The sequence below is a fragment of the Emys orbicularis genome, chromosome 7 (genome assembly GCF_028017835.1).
Source record: "Emys orbicularis isolate rEmyOrb1 chromosome 7, rEmyOrb1.hap1, whole genome shotgun sequence".
In the NCBI taxonomy this organism is placed as follows: domain Eukaryota; kingdom Metazoa; phylum Chordata; order Testudines; family Emydidae; genus Emys; species Emys orbicularis.
In genome coordinates, this window is record NC_088689.1 from 78400474 (window position 1) to 78419878 (window position 19405).

The following is a 19405-nucleotide window of genomic DNA, read 5'->3' on the forward strand; positions in this document are numbered from 1 at the left end:
GATGAAGTAATATCTTTTATTGGACCCCACTTCTGTTGGAGAGAGGGGGGGGGGCTTTCAAGTTTCACAGAACTCTTCTTCCAATGAAATATTGCCTCACCCACTTTGTCTCTGGAAAAAGCGAACAGTCAACAGCAGTCTTAGTACAGAACTTTGCAGCTCCCTGCTGTTAGCCTTTGGCCATGTTGAAAATGGACTATTCTGGTTCTTTGTTTTCAGTCTCTTGGCCAGTTTCTAATCCATGACAGAACTTACTTATGAGCCTACTAGCCTCTTGTGAGGAACTCTGTCAAAGGCTTTGTGAAAGTCCAAGTAAGTTAGGGCATGGCTACACTTGCAGATGTAAAGCGCTTTGAGTTAAACCAGCCTTCGTAGAGCGCAGTAGGGAAAGCGCTGTAGTCTGTCCACACTGACAGCTGACAGCACACTGGCGTGGCCACATTAGCAACGCTTGCAACGGCCACAGAGAGCAGTGCGTTGTGGTAGCTATCCCAGCATGCAAGTGGCTGCAACGTGCTTTTCAAATGGGGTGGTGGTGGAGCGTGACAGGGAGTGTGTTGTGTGTATGTGGGGGGAGAGAAGGTGGGTTTTTGGGGGGTTGAGAGCACGTCAGCATGCTGTCTTGCAAGTTCCGACAGCAGCAGACTCCCCTCCCCCCCGCCTCTCTCTCTCTCACACACACAGAGCATTCCACAGTAATGGCTTGCATGCCGGCTGTCAGACACGGAGCTTTGAAAGGGCATTTCCACATTCCTACAGGAGTTCAAAACAATGACAAGAGTGGCCACTTGACTTAAGGGGATTATGAGACGTTTCCAGAGGTCAATCAGAGCGCAGTAATGCAACACCTCGTACACACTGACACTGGGGCACTCAAACGTTATTCTACTCGCCGAGGTGGAGTACCAGGAGTGCTCTAGCCGTGGAGTCAGAGCGCTCTACGTGCCTTGTCAGTGTGGACGGGGAGTGAGTTAGCGCACACGGGGCTCCTTTATTGTGCACTAACTTGCAAGTGTAGCCAAGCCCTTAGAACAACCAGTTATCCTTTATCCATTCTTTTTTTGGACAAGTTCAAAGATCTGTAGTAGACTAAAGAGGCACTATTTTCCTTTATAGATGTTTTGCTGGTTTGTTCCTATGTAGGTGTATTATTCTATTTTGAAATCATCTTGACAACTAGACCAACAATAGGGTGTTTTTTGTTTTTTTTTTATAAAGATGGGTATATCACTTGCTATGCTCAAGTATCGAAGCAGATTTTAATGAGTTTGCCTATTTGTTAGCATCTTAGTCACATCACTCTAAATTTCTGCTCTCACTGCTACTAGGCAGCAAGAAAGAACCCAGGATGTTGTGCTGAACATTTGCTCCTCTTTTTTCTTGTAGAGGACACCACAAAGTTCTATTTTGTAACCCTTCCCATTCAGTGTATATGTAACATAGGAATCGCCAGACTGGATCAGACCCATGGTCCATCTAGTACAGTATCCCATCTCTGACAGTGACCAGTACCTGATGCTTCAGAGGATAGTGAACAAACGCCACAGAATGTATTTATGAGATATTCTGCCCCCTCCCAAAAGTTTCCCAACCAATCCATATAGGTAGAGGTTTGTTTAAGCCCTGAACAATGAGGGTTTATATCCCTTCCAAATTTCTGTTTGCAACAACTCTGGACATTTTTGTTATCGTGTATATATGTCCAATCCTTCTTTGAATCATGCTAAATTTTTGGCTTTAAAAACCACTTGTGGCAGTGAGTTCCAAAGTTTAGTTACACATTTAATTGAATATCTCCTTGAGCTTATATTAGAAGGACAAGGAGAATAGGAGGCTGTCAGGCAAGATAATGAGGTAGTACAGGCTGCTGACATCAATATGTCATTTACACTTTTTTCTTTCCAAATCAGATGTGGATGGTGTAGTCTCAGCTCAGTGTTTGAGACTACAGCTTGGATGACGGCTAGCTGGTTGAGGCTCAATACAGATAGTGCTGGTGAGCTGGGGAAAGCATTCAGAGGAGATAACAAGAGTTGATATCTGTTCCCATATAGAGGGGTTTTACACCTTTTGTCAGTGAAGTGCACAACCTAGGGTCCCTGCTGCTTTTAGATCAAGCAGCAGCAGCAGCCAAAATGCTTTTTCCTCTTCACCTGGTTACGAGATGGAGACCTCTTCTTCTGGATATGGACCTCACAAGGCAGCTCCTTCAGACTGCATTACTGCCATGCACCCTACTTGTGGTTATACCTAACCAGCATTCTGAAGCTTCATATAATGCAGAATATAAGGGACCACTTCCTTAGTAGTGCTTCTCACAGACAGGATTTCACGCCTACGCTCCACAGTCTGCACTGACTTCAATTTCTTCTCTGGGTAAGTGTCAGCATTCATAGATTGTTCAGCAAGAAAGGACCTTTAGATCATCAGTATTATACCTGGTGTCAGACTGGGCCACTGAATTGCAACCAGTTACTCTTGTATTGAGCTCAGTAACTTGTGATTGACTAAAGCATCTCTTCCAGAAAGGCTTCCAGTCTTGATTTGAAGACTTCACGATATGGCAAATCCACCACTTCCTTTGGTAGTCTGTTCCACTGGCTAAATCACACTCACTGGTAAATGTTCGTCTTACTTCTAATTTGAATTTTCTGCCTTTAATTTCCAGCCATTGGTTCTTTTCATGCCCTTTCTATTTTCTAAAAGAATCCATTAGTTCTTGGTATTTTCTGTCTGTGAAAGTACTTATACAGTAATCAAATCACCTCTTGATCCTCTTTCCGATATGCTAAACAGATTTAAGCCTCTCACTGTAAAGCACCTTTTCCGTCCTCAGATAGTTTTTTTTGGTTCTTCTCTGCACATCTTTTTCCCCCCCAACATCCCTTTTACAAATGTTGACACAAGAACAGAATGCAGTATTGCAGTATCAATCACACCAATGCCTCATACAGAGGTAAAAATCACCTCCCTACTCCCACCTCACTACTTTTGTTTATACATCCAAGGATCATATTAGTCCTTTTTGCCACAGCATCGCATTGAGAGCCCACATGGAGATGTTTGTCCATTAGGACCCCGTTTTCAGGGTCACTTCTTTCCAGGATACAGTACTCCATTCCAGGAGTTCCCAAACTGCGGTATGTGTACCACTGGTGGTACATAAGCTTGATGTTCCATCCATTCACTTCACAACAACTTTTTAAGAAGGTGATATGTGAACCAATAAAGTTTTGGAGCCAATGCTCCATTCTTGTAATAATACCTGCATTCTTTGGGCAGTCATTACAGAGCAGTCATTTACCACTCCAGTCTTTTTGTCATCCATAAGTTTTTTCAGCAGTGATTTTATATTTACTTATAATTGATAAAAAAAAATATTGAATAGTGCAGCCCTACAAGAACTAATCCCTGCAGATCCCCACTAACTCCTTTTTCAACTATAATTCCCCACTGACTTTTTGAGAGGAATCAGTCAGCCAGTTGTTAATCTGTTTAAATGTGTGCTTTATTGATATTGTACAGCACTATTGTTTAAAAATCAGAATGCTGCACGGTACTAAGTCCAAGACATTACAAAAGTCTAGTTTATACCATCACTCAGTCTATCTCTCCCAATTTAAGAAAACAGGTTTCAATGGAACTTGAAGACAGGAGCTGTTTCCTTGAACCTGACAGCAGCCTATGATAAAGTATGGCATGCTGGTCTTCTGGTAAAACTGTCAAAAGCTCTCCCAGCATGGTTGGTGGACATTGCTGAATTTCTACTTTGTGACAGGCATTTTTGGGTACATGTGGGAGACAGAACAATGCATTGAGAAGGCAATCCAACTGCTTATCCCAAGGCTCTGTGTTTGCATCCACCCTGTGTTTAGTCTATGCACAAATGTCCTGCCACTGACTGTCACGCAAATTTATCTATGCCGATGACATCCTAGTCATGCTCTTTCACTGACTGGAGAACATCTTGGTCAAGATGGCAGACTACTATAGCAGTTGGAGGCGCCAACCAACTGTGACTAAGACAGTTTTGAGTGTCTTCCACCTCCACAATGTAAGCACTAAATATGAGTTAAACATCTTCCTCAATGGAAAACAACTGAAACACGAGGCAAAACCAGTCTACCTTGTCAAACTGGACTGCTCTTTGACTTTCCATGACCATCTAAAAAAGTCAGGCCAGCAATAATCTAATCAACTAATTAGCTGGTTTGACATGGGACACAGGTGCACAGACTTTGCACATTGGCTCTGGCACAGTGCTATTCCTCAGTGGAATACTGTGCCCCTGTGTGGTATCATTCGCCTCACACTAAATTGGTTGACGTCAAATTGAACTCGATCATGTATATCAACACAGGTACCCTGCATCTCACTCCTTTCCCACGGCTACCAGTTCTGAACAACACAGCCCCTCCACATTCATCGCAGAGAGTCTACAGCCAGATTGGTGGAAAAGCTACTTGCCTACTCAGGTCTCCCACTGCACATGAACATTTTCAGTCACCCCAGAGCACAACTTACTTTGAGGTGTCCATTGTGGTTTCAACTGCCAGATCTGAATCTATCAGCAGCAACCCTATGGCGCAGTGAGTGGTTGGATAAAGACATTAGGAATGGTTTCCTTGTTGCTGATTCAGCCGTTCAACTTCCTGGATTTGACCTGCCACGTCACCTTTGGACTCTGCTGAACAGGCTCCAAACTGGCCAAGGAATATGCATAGCCAACCTCTAAACATTGGGTCTGCACGACGACCCACTCTGTCCCTGTGGCCTTCATCAGTCAATGACGCATGTTGTAGAAGAGTGTCAACTGACTAGATTTCATGGTGGCCTTAGAGCCCTTCATTGTGCTGATGAAGCTGCTGTTGGGTGGCTCGACAAGCACTGCAAACACTAGCAGAAGCAAAACTGTGAACCCCCTGGTTCTGTGCCTTTCCATACCTTGCACAGTGTCACACATGGACTGTGCATATCAAATTAATGATAATACTATTCAACAAACTGGTGTTGACCAGTTTTATATAATGTATGTCCTTCCTGGCAACTTTTGAGAGCACTTCATGTAATACCATTGAAACTAAGATCATATTAAGCAAAATTAGGTTAATATTGATGTAGTTACAGGGAAGTTGTGCACATTCACTAATGTGTGTGAAGTGAAGTGCTTTTATTAGATTTGCATTCAAGTAAGGAGAAAAAAGTCTGCATTCTTTCTTTCTACTTTGATCCCTGTATGCAGTACAGTTGTAGATGTGTCGGTCCCAGGATATTAGAGACACAAGGTGGATGAAGTAAGAATATCGTTTATTGGACCAACTTCTGCTGGTGAGAGAGACAAGCTTTCAAACTACACAAAGCTCTTCTTCAGGTCACTTCACCCACCTTGTTACTCTCATCCCTGACACTACTAGTACACCTGCATTACAGACAAGGACTTGAGGATAAACCTTTTAGATGCATCACCTCAACTCCTTTGACCTCCTCCTACTTTCTGGTACTTATCTTCTCTTGCTGGGAGAGAAGAGAGCAGACAGACCCATAGGAGAAGAGGCTATTTAACAGTCACTGTGGTTCTTGGAGACAATTGAATTTTTGTATTCACATTTGTAGAATGACACTTCCCACTGCAGCAACATTGAGCTTCTGGAAAAGCAGTGCCTGTCTGGACCACATGCGTATCCCCTCATAGCACTAAAAGTTCAGAGGCAAGATTACAAGAAGTCATGAAGTCCCCCACCCAACCCAATTCTTCTGCTAAACTGCAGAGTCCCATAAGGTTAGAAGTCTGTGGAAGAGGGGAAGGTGCCTGGATATTATGAATATGCAAAGGTAACACTTTCGACCTAGTTACCATGGTAATTAGCCTTCCTTCCAGGCAGCCTCTGAATATTCTTTTTGTAGGAGTACAGCTAGCAGTACAATCCCCCGGGAAGTGGGCTGAGGATTTCTAATTCTAAACAAGGACTAGAGAACCGTTTGCCTAAAGCAAGCATCAGATTGAGATGCCAAATTGAGAAAACGGTGCTGCATAAATGTGCATACAGAACTCCAGATAGCAGTTCTCTAGGTTTCTATGATGGAAACATTAGAGGGTTGCTATCAATGCCATCTTAACCGTAAATTCATAAAAACCTCAGGCACCGACAACCTCCCCAAACCAAACCAATAACATAGTCCATTTCAATAAACTGTCCGTGGAAATGGTATTCCCCTTACATTTTACGTAATCTTTTGGGATTAAGACTAAGGCTTTCAGGAAGTCATTTACACTAATCAGTAAAAACTCAAAGCACACTTAAAAACTAGGGTATGGAGCCTTGTTTCTTCCTCATAAAAGAGAAAGGTTTTGGAGGAAAAATGATAGTTACTTACCTGTAACCAGAGTTCTTCGAGATGAACTCTGCATATTCAGACTCCCTGCCCACCGCCCCCACTTCCTGGGACCAATGCTGCGGCGGGGGTAGGGGGTGTGTGGTGGGGGAATTGAGGCAGTCAGAGCACCAAGCCCTCTCTTATATCCTGCCCTCAGTGTGTGCTCCAACACTGAGGGGAGGACATGAGTGTCTCAGTGGGCATTGCTTGTTTACGTTCCACTGCCCAAGCTACACTGACTGGAGCAACCCATAGTGCAGAGGACACTACGAGAACTAGGAGATTAACTGTCTGGTTTAGGCAAAACTGACACTACTTTAGGTAAAAATGTTGGACAATGATGCAAGACAACTTTATCCCTATATCTTCCATTGTTGTATGCAGTGGTGTTGTAGACATGTTGACTTCAAGATATTAGAGGTCAAGATGGGTGAAGTAACATCTTTTATTGGAGCAACTTTTGTTGGAGAGAGAGAGAGAGACAAGCTTCCAAGCTACACAATGCTGAAGAAAAGCTTTGAAAGCTTGTCTCTCTCACCAACAAAAGTTGGACCAATAAAATATTACCTCACCCACCCTGTCTCTCTAACTTTATCCCTGTGATACATATAGTGAAAGAAGGATCAGTTGTGAAAGGCTGTAAGTCACTCACCCTTCTCAAAAAGTTCTCTTTAGCAACAGGTAGAATAAAGAGCCCTCAACCAGAGGTTCAAAAATGAACCAATTAACTTTGTCAGCGCCACAATGAGATACGACAGCAAGAGCGCTTTTCTAATCTATGAAAAGTCATTAACCAGTCCTTTGAGGAATCTTTTAACAGATGATAGCTAAGAGTTCTTTAAGAGGACATCCGTGAAGCATTCAATAAATATTTCTGTTGTGTATGTGGAAAAAAGCCAAAATGATATAACCATATTCTAGTGATTTCTTTTATCCTTTTCAGTCTGATTTCAAACCTGATTACGGAATTCAGACTATACACAAGGCAAAAGGTGGCTGACCATCTAGCAATGGTATAAGTATCTCACTTACAGTTATACTTGGAAATTGGCAGGTTTTGAAGTACATAGATGACTCAGCTGGGGTATCTTGAATGGTCCTTCAATGAGTTTGCTCCGTCCCCACAGAGAGTGGGGAGGGATAGCTCAGTGGTTTGAGCATTGGCCTGCTAAACCCAGGGTTGTGAGTTCAATCCTTGAGGGGGCCACTTAGGGATCTGGGGCAAAATCAGTACTTGGTCCTGCTAGTGAAGGCAGGGGGCTGGACTTGATGACCTTTCAGGGTCCCTTCCAGTTCTAGGAGATAGGATATCTCCATATATTAAATATTAGAATTTCCAGAAGGCAATGTTAAGCAGCTGATTCATAGATTCCAAGCCCAAAAGGGACCAGTGTTATCGTCTAGTCTGACCTTCTGTATACATAAGCCATGACTTCCCTCTCCCCCCCAAAAAAATCCTAGGACATCTCTTCTTAAAAAATATCTAATCTTGATTTAAAAATGGTCAGTGATAGAGACTCCACTGTGACTCTTGGTACATTATTCCAACTGGTTATCCTATTTATCTGTCTTCATATCTATGAAGTGCTCCTTGTTATGGTAACTGATCATCTCAAAACCACCCTTCACTGCACCCAGACTCTGTGATGTCATTACTCTGCCTCTGATTGGGAAAGATGTTTAGATTTAAGTAAACAGGCTACAACTCAACCCAGATAAGTCTGATGTGATATTTGTTGATCAGCAGAGAACAGGAAGAAGTGGTGTCAGCACCATTACTGAAGGAGCATGATTAGCTTCCACTAAAATTGATTGTAGCTATCTCTTATTGGATCCTCAAGTAGTTGTGATGGTATGTGGGACGGTTCATCAGCTACAGCCAGCCAAGACAGCTATTCCTTTCTAATAGAAACTTCACAACCTTTATCTAGACCATTGTCACCTCCAGGTTAAAGTACTGCAATGCACTCTATTTAAGGCTACGCTAGAAGACCACACAGAAGCTTCAGTTATTGAAGAATGCTGCAGCTATTTATTTTAGGTTTGTCAGGGCACCTATCACAGCAGTGGATTGAACTGCTCAAGTATCTGCAACAGCTGCCTGTTCATTTCCAGATTCAATCCAAAGTGGTAGCAATGATCTTATCTGTTTTTGGTACAGCAGCAGTGTGGTTGGGGCTTTAGAGAAAGGCATGGAAAAAAAAAGCTCTCAATCTTGCACTATTGTCTGCATACTATACTGGTATAGTGAAAGCTGCGCAAGCCCCCCCATGCCCCACCCCACCCAGAGTGGATACAGTAACATCACTAAAGAAGTGTTTTATACTGACAGTTATTTCCATATGGGAAAGGAGCTGTACTAGTATCAGGCACCTTTATATTAATAAAACTGCATCCACTTGAGGGATTTTACCAGTATAACTATTAACAATACCCCCTAACTGAAATAATTACATTGGTATAAAAATTGTGTGTAAACCAGACCTTACTAAAAAAAGTGTATAAATGCAGAAAGGGGGGTTGGTAACAGCACGATTGAATAGAAAAGGGAATGGAAAACAGCATGACTGAGAAGAAAAGTTCCAAATATGCCACTGGTTCTGAGATTTATTTTTTCACCCTTCTGGTAAAGATTTTCAGTCACCTACTTTGTTAGTACTACTTTAATGAGTTGAAGGTCAAAAGACCTTTTGAAAAAGTGTATTTTAACGAGGGACTTGGAAGAGGAGAGAGAAGACATGGCAGGCTGACTTAAGAAAGGGGAGGTGTTTAGGAATAAGGAGCTGCAGACGAAGTGGCTCACAGACTAGCGTGAGTGGACATTAAAGGCTTCTCTTATAAAAGAAAGTGGCACCAGGCTTTTATTTTAGTTTAAAAGCAATTACTTATAAACCTAAATAACTTAACCTAAAGGGGGGAGGGGGAGAAGCACACATTCTTAAAAGCTGGTGCCTCCACAGCTACACTGCTATTTTCAGAAAGTTGGCTAGCTTGGAGATGCTTACATGTGTTGCAATCATGCATCCTGATCAGAGTGTAGACATACTGCTAGACTAGAGCAAGCTACAGATGTTTGAATCTTGGAACAAAGTTTTAGAGGAGGTCCAGACTAACCTTTACAAATACGTTAACTACCTCAAATAATCTGATAATTAACTATAGGTAAAAAAAACAAAAACTTTAAACAAGCCCTAAGGGATAGAGAAGCATGTCTCAGGCCAAGTGGATGGGGAAGATAAGAGCATCCAGGTTGTTATAAAGCTTTGCAGAGAACAAGATGCTTAAATTTAACATAGAAGGTAAAGGAAAGCTTGAAAGATTTGAAGAGGGACTTACTGTGGTCAGCGCAGTAGGCAAAGTCAATGGAGAGTTTGAGAGCTGGGGTGTTCCATCCTGGCAACATGGCCAAAGAGCAAGCAACGTCACTTTTGAATATAATGAGTGAGTGAAGGAAAGCCAGATCTTTGATTTTCTGCAAAATGTCAATCTTGCAAACCACTTTACATATGAAGTGTTGTTGTAGCCGCATTGGTCCCCTGATATTCAAGACCAGGGGTTGACAACCTTTCAGAAGGGGTGTGCCGAGTCTTCATTTATTCACTCTAATTTAAGGTTTCGCGTGCCAGTTATACATTTTAATGTTTTTAGAAGGTCTCTTTCTATAAGTCTATAATATATAACTAAACTATTGTTGTAAAGTAAAGTAAATAAGGTTTTAAAATGTTTAAGAAGCTTCATTTAAAATTAAATTAAAATGCAGAGCCCCCCGGACCGGTGGCCAGGACCCTGAAAATCAGCTTGCGCGCCGCCTTCGGCACGCGTGCCATAGGTTGCCTACCCCTGTTCAAGACACATGGTGGGTGAATTAATATCTTTTATGGGACCAACTTCTGTTGGTGAGTTGGTCCCATAAAAGATATTACATCACCCACCTTGTCTCTCAAACCACTTTATGCTCAGGATTTGGCACGGACAGCGCATATGGAATGTCTCTAGCTGCTCCAAGTCTGCCTGTCAGAGGGTGCAGATTTCTGACTTGTATAGTGATAAAGTTAGTACACAGGTTTGACAGATCCTGAACTTGTCTCAGTGCAAAGATGTTTTTGCATCCAAAAGCGAGATATGGACTTGATGCAGAAAGCAGCGAGAACTATTTCTCAAGAAATGTCTGGCTTGCTGCAATTGTTTCAACTCTCCTTGCGGCCAGGTAGAGAGGAAGACACTGCAGTAGTCAAAATGAGAAAGTCAGGGCTTGGGCAGATTCTAGAAATTATGTCAAGGAAAAATTGGCAGGATTTGGAGACGTGTAAATGGTTTGAGGAAACAGATAAGAGGGGAGCTGAAGATAAAAAGGTTGAGAGACAGGCAGGGAGGCCAGAGCAAGTGAGAAGGGAGGGGGAAGAGTTCATTTTTGCCATTTTTTGTTTCAGTTGATGCCAAAGCACCCTTTAAGCCCTGGAATGATCAGAGACCAGGTTATCTGAAGTGCAGTTGCTAGTCCTACACCCTGATGGTCATTAAGATCAGTTGGGGGTGTTTTTAATTGTCTGTTTCTTCAGCACAGGGTCCCTGCCTTTGGCACTCACTCCATATGGCAATCTGCAAGAGCTTGGGTTTGATGAGCTATGGGGGATAATGCAAGATTTACTTTGTTTAGTTGAACACCCTATTAAGCATTCCCATGAAAACTTCCTGAAATGAAATGTTGACTGTTCTAATTTTTTTATATCTCAGCCCAAGTCAGAACTGCCATTATGCTCCAGAATTAAGAGTTTCAATCTAAAATGCTAGTGCTCTGGTGACTGTCAGAAAGGGGGTGGAGTTTGCTACAACAGATCAGCTCACCTGCAGAAAAACAGCAAAAATTTCCAAGCAGGGTCCTTCCAGGGAGGTACAGACTTGACACTGGTCTCAACAAGTAAACATTGTACTTCCAAAGTACAGGCTGGTAATTTGAGTCATGGAAAACTTGGGTATTAAGTTGTTACACATCTTAAGTATTATCATCTTCAAGTTTGGGTATTTTTGAGAGTCAAAAAGTAAGACTACACAGTTTTATCTTTTAAAAACCTATGTCATTTAGATTATCTAAACACCAGATAATGTTTTATCTGCTCTATATTAGAAATAAGCCTTTCATCCCATAGCTAGATTTTTGTGAGTAATCTAGTTTTTCCTGAAGCCTTCATGACTTGCAATATGAGAAGGTGAGGCTTAATGGATCTGAAGAGACCCCCACTGCTCCTCACATATCTACCTACTTATTGTGGAGGGTGTCAGGGAAGAGAAGTCCTAGAAGAAAAACAAGAGCTGGGAATAGAGTGAAAAAAATTAAGACATTATAGATATGTCAAATGTTGATAAATCTGATCCTTTATAATCAAAATTTACTCTGACTGAGCAACAGTACTTTCAAATACACCTCTACCTCGATACAACGCTGTCCTCGGGAGCCAAAAAATCTTACCGTGTTATAGGTGAAACCGCGTTATATTGACTTGCTTTGATCCGCCGGAGTGCGCAGCCCCGCCCACCCAGAGCATTACTTTACCGCATTAGATCAGAATTCGTGTTATATCGGGTCGCGTTATATCGGGGTAGAGGTGTATCTTCCATGACAAAACTCATTGCTCTAGCCACTGTACTAAAGGCTTGAAGTTTCTCACTTACTTTCATCTCGCACTGGAAGAAATGATTAATAATCAAAGGACATATTGAGCAGCAATCAATTTTCAGCTATATTTAATGTAAGGCTGTTATGCCATTTGCAGCTGACAGTGCTTCCCTGCACCTTTAAAATTCAATTGTATTTAAAACTGAACTCTGTGATAGCAATACACACTTAAATGTCTTTGTGAGCTTAACTAGGACCTGCTACAAAAACCTAACATATGCCAGTTATATACACACTATGAAATAAAATTATCTGTGTAGCAAACACAGTACTAACACAAGAAACCAACTTCTTACACCCACTGAAATAGCAATTTTCACAGTTAACTCACTGTGTAATTACAGCAAATATATACCCCAACACGCGAAAAACATTTACTCAAGGATACAGAACCACCACCACCACCATCTCCTAAATGTCCCTGTGCTCATAAAGAATCCTATTATGGCTTTCATGCCTGTTTTCTTTAAGTAAAGGACACGCTCAAAGTAGTTTACTAAAGGCTGATCCCCACACAAAGTTAAACCAGTACAACTTCTGTATGTACACAAGATCCATATTTGAAAAATATTCTCACTACCAAGCCCCTTCAGAGATGTCACCCTTTCTTCAACAAAAACAGAAATCCAGAGAAATTTAACATACGATTACTATTAAACTGGACCTAAAGCAAAAACTGAAACTATAGCTGTTTAGCCTGGAACAGAGAAGAATCAGACTAGTGAGCCCTCAAACTTTCCCATAAGGGGTCACGAATTTTAATAGCGAATTAGCACATGGACACCTCCCCATCCTATTCACGATTCCACAGATCCAGCTCTCACCCATGACACTGGCACATCCCAGAGCCCGGGGGCGAAAAGCAGAGAGCGACCCCTGCCCACCCCTGAGGTATCACCCACTAGGCTCGTAGGAAGACAAGACAACGATTTCTGCCCCTGTAACTCCCCATACCCCGCCCACGGGTCTCACACACCCCCTTCGCCCCCGGTTTCCCACCAGGGTGGGGCATCCCGGGGGTCCTGTCCCCAGGACCCTGCACTCTCGCACCGCAGAAGGGGGGAGGGGCGCGCCGGGATGCGGCCGAAAGGCGCCAGCCCCGGAGCACGAGGGGAAAGCAGGCCCAGTCCACGCCCGGTACCTGCAGGCCCGACTCGGTCTCGCCTCGCTAACGCCGCTTCCTGCTCTACGGGCCCCCCGAGCTGCAGCAGCAGCGAACGGCAACAGGCGGGGCAGGACGTGCGCGCTCACAGGAGAACAGCACAGCGCGGGCGCGCCGCCGCCACCTGAGCCAATCAGCGCAGTTGGCGAAAGGGCTGCCGGGAAGCGGCGCTATAAAAGCCCGGGAGCTATTTACGCCGCCTGTACCCACTACCGTTCTCACGCCTGCGCACTCGGGCCGAGAAGGATCGAGGCTGATAGGTGAAGGGAGCAGGGATGGGTACTAGACACACGGAGCCGCGCGCGGGACAGGATCCTGGGCTGGGAGTCGGTGGGGTCTCCTAACAACGGGAAAGCGGGAGCGCCGCACTGCCCGGCTGGTGTTGCCTGGCACTTGGGGTCGGCAACTTGGGCGGGGCTCCGTCCTGTACGGGAAGCCGTTCTCCGTGCCTCCAGGCCCCTTGGTGATCCGTGCCTTGCACATGCGCAGTGCGGCAGGGGGCTGGGCGCGCTGGCGGCGGCGGCGGCGCCGCGGAGGGTGGGGCTGGGCGCGGGGTGACTGCGGCGGCCATGTCGCTGCAAGAAGATCCGGTGCAGCGCGAGATCCACCAGGACTGGGCCAACCGCGAGTACATCGAAGTGATCACCAGCTCCATCAAGAAGATCGCGGATTTCCTCAACTCCTTCGGTGCGTGCGCGCCCAGCCCGGCTCCTCCCTCAGGCCCGGCTCGGTCCGCCTCCTCCCTCCGGTTCCCCCGGCCGGCTCTACCCCCAGACTTGGCCCGGCTCCACCTTCACCCCTCGACTCCATCCCCCCAGTAAGGTCCGGGCCGGCTCCACCTTCGTCCCCAGCCACCCACCCCAGTTCGACCCTCCGGCCCGGCTCTAGACTCCATCCTCCCAGGCCCGGCTCCACCCCACCCTGGCCCTACCGGCCGCCGCGCTCTGTTCGGGCGGGTTCTGGGGTCGGAGCTCCCCGAGGGGCGGGGGGCACCTGTCCTGGCCGGGTACCGCGGGGCCTGAGCCCGGTGCAGCCCCTGACCCGACCCTTCTTCCCGCAGACATGTCCTGCCGCTCCCGGCTCGCCACCCTTAACGAGAAGCTGACCGCGCTGGAGCGACGGATCGAGTACATCGAGGCCAGGGTGAGGGGTAGAGCAGGGGAGGTGGCACCAGGGGACAGCCCCGGCGTGGGAGGAGGGGTTGCCCTGCGAGTAGCTCGGTGCAGGGCTCAGCCCACGCTTAGCAGCTCAGGGACAGCCGGGGCCTTGCTGTTCAAGCCCCCCTGCGGCTTTTACCCCATCTCCAGTGCGTATTGCCCTGCTATCCTCCCCACCCCCCCAGCTAGGCAGTAACGCTGTGCCCTGCACCACCCGCCAGCTAATCTGCTCTTTACAAAGTGGGGGGATGTGTGGGACTCCCACACAGAGCCCTGCTCCGTTAGTTGTTACCGTGGGGTGGTGTTGCAGGTCTTTCTCCTGAACAATAGTGTTGGAGCTCCTGCCCTCTACGCTCTGATGGGCATCCCAGCAGTACTTACATTGGGGCATTGGTTTTGGCCAACACGGCTGGAGAGAGAACTGAGATCTTGGTGAATTGGTGACACTGGCCTGGGGAGGACTCCTGCCCTTCCCAGCCTTGCTGCGAGGGATGACTTTTACCCAGTTCCCAGTGTACGGGAGCTCATTAACTTTCCCTGAGTGGGCACACTGATTAGCCCTTGGTGACTGCAGGCTGTGCTCTCCTTTGGCAGGTAACAAAGGGCGAAACTCTGACCTAACTGCAGAAGGCTGGTAGGGAGCTGACCTGGAGAAGATTGTACGGCTGTGCCAGAGTTGACTGTCAGGCATCTGATTTCTTCATTACTTCTTATTGGTGACAGGACTTCAGCTTGTTTCTGCAATGCAATATCCCTGCCTTCAGTGCATGGCTCCAGGGTGACTCCAGAGGAAATTGATAAAATGCAAATGAGCATGTTGAATTCAGTGATTTTGTGCAGACAGATTCATGCAGCTGTCAAATACTCCTGTACCCCTTAATCTCTCTCTCATTCCCAGCTGTGCATGTAGAACGCCTACATTTTGCAGCTGCAGAATCTCTCTGGCCAAAGGTCGCTTTGTGGGAAGAAAACTTCTCTTGGGAGCTGACTGGCTGAGGAAGTGGGTGTCCATGCTGTTGGCGGGCCACTCCTCTGGTGGTTTCAGTTCCTTTAGCAAACACTGCAACTTATATCTCTTAGCAAAAATGTCAAATATATCCATCCTTCCAGTCTGCAAGCAGAGCAGTAGATGTGCAGTGTGTGGTTGGCGGGGGGAGGCAGGGGAATAGGTAATGTGCCAAGATAAACTCTCTGGGCAGGGTGGGTTTCAGAGCTTTCTGTGTCTTTTGTATTCTGTAGTGTCACATGGGGGGTGTCTTTCATTTGTGTTTCAACAATAAACTGCCTCTGCTGATGGGGTCTGAGCTGATCTATAGCTAGAGGTCATTGTCTGGGATGCAGGGGCGGGAGCGTGGCCATAAAGTGCAGATGGCCAAGAGGAGTCACAATGGCCTGTTACTGTAAGAGATGCTGTTGCCTCTTGCTATTCTTCTTTTCCTTCCTTCCCTCCACCAATTTCTGCTCCAGTGGGCTTCACTCCTACTTCCCTAAAATGATTAGTAGTGATCAGGGATCCTAGTTTTCTGTGATTTAAAAAAAAAAACAACTACATTCTTTGTTGAAGGGTTCTCTGCAATTGTGGGGCCTACTTCTATTCCTCTCTCCATTCACGTATCCAGGCACAGTTCCTCTGAGCCACATCCACTGGCTCCCTTGACACATTCAAGGAGCAGTGGGCCCTGTCTGGGGCTCTCTGCTCTGTGTACCCATCAGGTTCCCTAATTTTGACCCTTTGACCGTCACACCTATCCCTGTTTTTTCTTTTGTTGTCCCCTGTACTGATTTGTGTCCCAGGTTGAGTAGATCCTCCCTTTAGGCTGGGGGAGGAGCCTTTAGCCATGGGTGGGTTTGTGCCTGCCCACTTCCCAGAACCCAGCAGGACCACTCTCTTACAGTGTCAGGTCTGTCTTTTTCCCCAGTTAGTAAGAATGTGCTAATGAAATTTGCTGATGATAGAAAGTTGGGAGGCATCATGAATACTGAGGAGGATCGGAATATTATACAGGAAGATCTGGATGATTGTGAACACTGGAGTAATACACATGGGATGAAATTCTATAACACTAAGTGTGCAAAGCACTTAAAGTCTGACAGTAAGAATTTCTACTACAAGCTGGAGACTCGTCACTTGGAAATGACAGAAGAGGAGAGAGACCTGGATGTGTTGGTTAACCACAGGATGACTATGAGCCATGGCTGCAAAAAAGGCAAATGCGATCCTAGGATGTATCAGGCAAGGCATTTCCAGTGAAGATAGAGAAGTATTAATGCTATTGTACAAGGTACTGGTAAGACCTAATTTGGAATACTGTGTACAGTTGTGGTCACCCATGTTCAAGAATGATAAACTCAAAACTGGAACAGGTGCAGAGACGAGATAATAGGATGATCAGGAAAATGGAGGGGCCTATCTTATGAGAAGAGACTGGAAGAGCTTGGCTTGTTTAGCTTAGCAAAATGGTGGCTGGAAGGGGATCTCATTGCTCTCTCTAAACACATTGGGGGTAAACACCAGGAAGGGTGAAGAGCTAGTTAAGCTAAAGGACTGTTAGGACAAGAACAAATGGATATAAACTAGTCATGAAAAAATTCAGGCTGGAAATGAGAAAAAGCTTTCTAACGGTCAGGGTGAATGTCCCCTCTAATTTTTTCCATCCATGTCTGGAATAAATGTTATGTGCAGCGAGGTATGTGCGGTTGTGCGCCACCAGTAGAAACAAAAAACCTAGATATAATATACATTTTTTTTTAAACATTAAATGGGGATAATTACTCCAGCCAAGACAGATTAGGCATTTTAGAACTCACTACTCAAAGAATTAAATTTAAGTGCAAGAGAAATAAAAATTGACATGCATAGACCAGTCAAAACACTAAAATAACACACTTTGAAAGAATAAAATTACAGAGAATATATGTGCATTGCAAGAGGTAACGAGAAGTATCAACAACAATAATACAAGTATGTGTTGGGAGGTGTGACATAGAGACAGTGTGTGTGAGTGACACAGAGTGTGTGACACTGACACAGGCTGTGTTGTGACAGAGAGTGTGTGCGACTGTCACAGAGACTGTGGGTGAGATGCAGACATCGTCTGTGCTGGCTGCTGGGAAAGTTTCTGAGATGCCCTGCACTGTCTCTTTAAGACACTCACTGAAAGCTCGCCTGCTCTGGCCTGAGCCCTGTTGTCTCCCCTCCCCCACTCTGCAGAGATTAGGGTACATGGACAGAGGGAGGGGGAGAAAGAGAGAGTGTGTGTGTGTGACAGAGAGAGACTGTGAGCTGGCTGCTGGGGAAATCTCTGAAACAGTGAACTGTCTCTTTAAGAAAGGCACTCAACCCCTCACCCTTCCCTGCAGGAGCTCTGAGTCCTGAGCCAGGCTCTGTCCCCTGCCTCTCCCCTACTCTGCAGAGATGGGCTACAGGGGCTGGGGAAAGGGGGACACGCTGACATCAGCACCCTCCTCCCATCCCTGCACAGCGAGCTGTCTGGTCACCCTTCTCTTAATTGGCTGGGCAGCACTTAAATTTCTCCTGTGCGGCTGCTCAAGTGCACAGCTTATCGGGAACACAGTTTTCCCTCAAATTTTTCCCATGCCTGGGCAGGGTGAGTTGGGGCTGGAGGAGGGGTGTCCCTCCTCTGACCGCGGCAGGTCCCAGGGCGGGTTCCCTAAGTGCCTGCATAGCGCTAAATAGGTTGCTGCACAGCCGCGCAGCTTACAGGAAACTTAGGACAGTGGCAGCAGAGGGTGACAGAGCAGGGCCATCGTCAGTGGAGTGAATGGTGGCACAACAAACAACAGCAGACAGAGTGAGTGGCTGGAGAGTGGCGAGCAGCTGGAGGAATGAGCAAGGTCCCTTCTCTCCCGCACCCTCCCAGGGTGGGAGGTGAACTCATGTGAAAGCAGCTCTGAACTGGGTCTGGGCCTTCACTGACCAAGGACAACAACTATGAATGGGGTGCGGTAGAGGGAGAAAGGAGGGGCACTAAAGAGAAATGTTTGTGGGACTACGTTTTAGTGACTTTGCTCCAGAATGCTAGATTTGTGACTGAGAAACTTACATAAATATAACAGAGTCCTGTGGCACCTTTAAGACTAACAGATGTATTGGAGCATAAGCTTTCGTGGGTGAATACCCACTTCGTCGGACACACATGCATCTGACGAAGTGGGTATTCACCCACGAAAGCTTATGCTCCAATACATCTGTTAGTCTTAAAGGTGCCACAGGACTCTGTTGCTTTTTATAGATCCAGACTAACACGGCTACCCCTCTGATACTTTACATAAATATACATTTCTTAGTAGGCCAAGATTTTTAAAACGCATTATATGCCAAGGTCATTATCTCACGTTACTATCTCGAGAGGTTATCTTGGGCAGTTTCTGTAATATTTTTATCATATTATAATCAATTTTTACATAAGAATGGCTATATTGGGTCAGACCAATGGTCCATCTAGCCCAGTATCCTGTCTTCTGACAGAGGCCAGTGCCAGGTGCTTCAAAGGGAATTAACAGAACAGGGCAATTATCGAGTGATCCATCCCCTGTCATCCACTCACAGCTTCTGGCAAGCAGAGGCTCTCAAAGCATGGTTAATAGCCATTGATGGACATATCCGCCATGAACTTATCTAGTTCTTTTTTGAACCCTGTTATAGTTTTGGCCTTCACAACAACCCCTGGCAAAAAGTTTCATGGGTTGACTGTGTTGTGTGAAGAAGTACTTCCTTTTGTTTGTTTTAAACCTGATGCCTATTAATTTGATTGGGTGACGCCTAGTTCTTGTGTTATGTGAAGGAGCTTATTCCCTTTCTCCTCACCAGTCAAGATTTTATAGACCTCTATCATATCCCCTCTTAGTCCTCTTTTTTCCAAGCTGAAAAGTTAGCCTTTTAAATCTCTCCTTATATAGAAACTGTTCTATACCCCTAATCATTTTAGTTGCCCTTCTCTTTATCTTTTCCAACTCCAGTATATCTTTTTTGAGAGGGGGCGACCAGAACTGTATGCAGTATTCAAAAGGTGAGCA

At 45.5% G+C, this 19405-nt stretch overlaps 2 protein-coding genes across 4 annotated transcripts in view; one reads left to right on the forward strand and one right to left on the reverse strand.

Moving 5' to 3' along the window:
• Positions 1-13296, reverse strand: part of RHOA (ras homolog family member A) — an 80916-nt gene extending 67620 nt beyond the window's left edge. For 2 of the 3 annotated variants that reach the window (XM_065408627.1, XM_065408628.1), the window contains exon 1: positions 13191-13296. The gene's annotated coding sequence lies outside the window, so the exon portion shown is untranslated. Of the gene's footprint in view, positions 1-13099; positions 13165-13190 lie in introns of those variants that run through there. The other variant, XM_065408629.1, reaches the window with a different exon arrangement.
• A 445-nt stretch (positions 13297-13741) lies between these two features.
• Positions 13742-15677, forward strand: LOC135880883 (probable protein BRICK1). Its single transcript, XM_065407264.1, has 3 exons — positions 13742-13898; positions 14272-14354; positions 14963-15677. The coding sequence occupies exons 1-3, from the start codon at positions 13781-13783 to the stop codon at positions 14987-14989; spliced, it is 228 nt and encodes a 75-aa protein (XP_065263336.1). The 5' UTR covers positions 13742-13780; the 3' UTR covers positions 14990-15677.
• The last annotated feature ends 3728 nt before the right edge of the window (positions 15678-19405 follow it).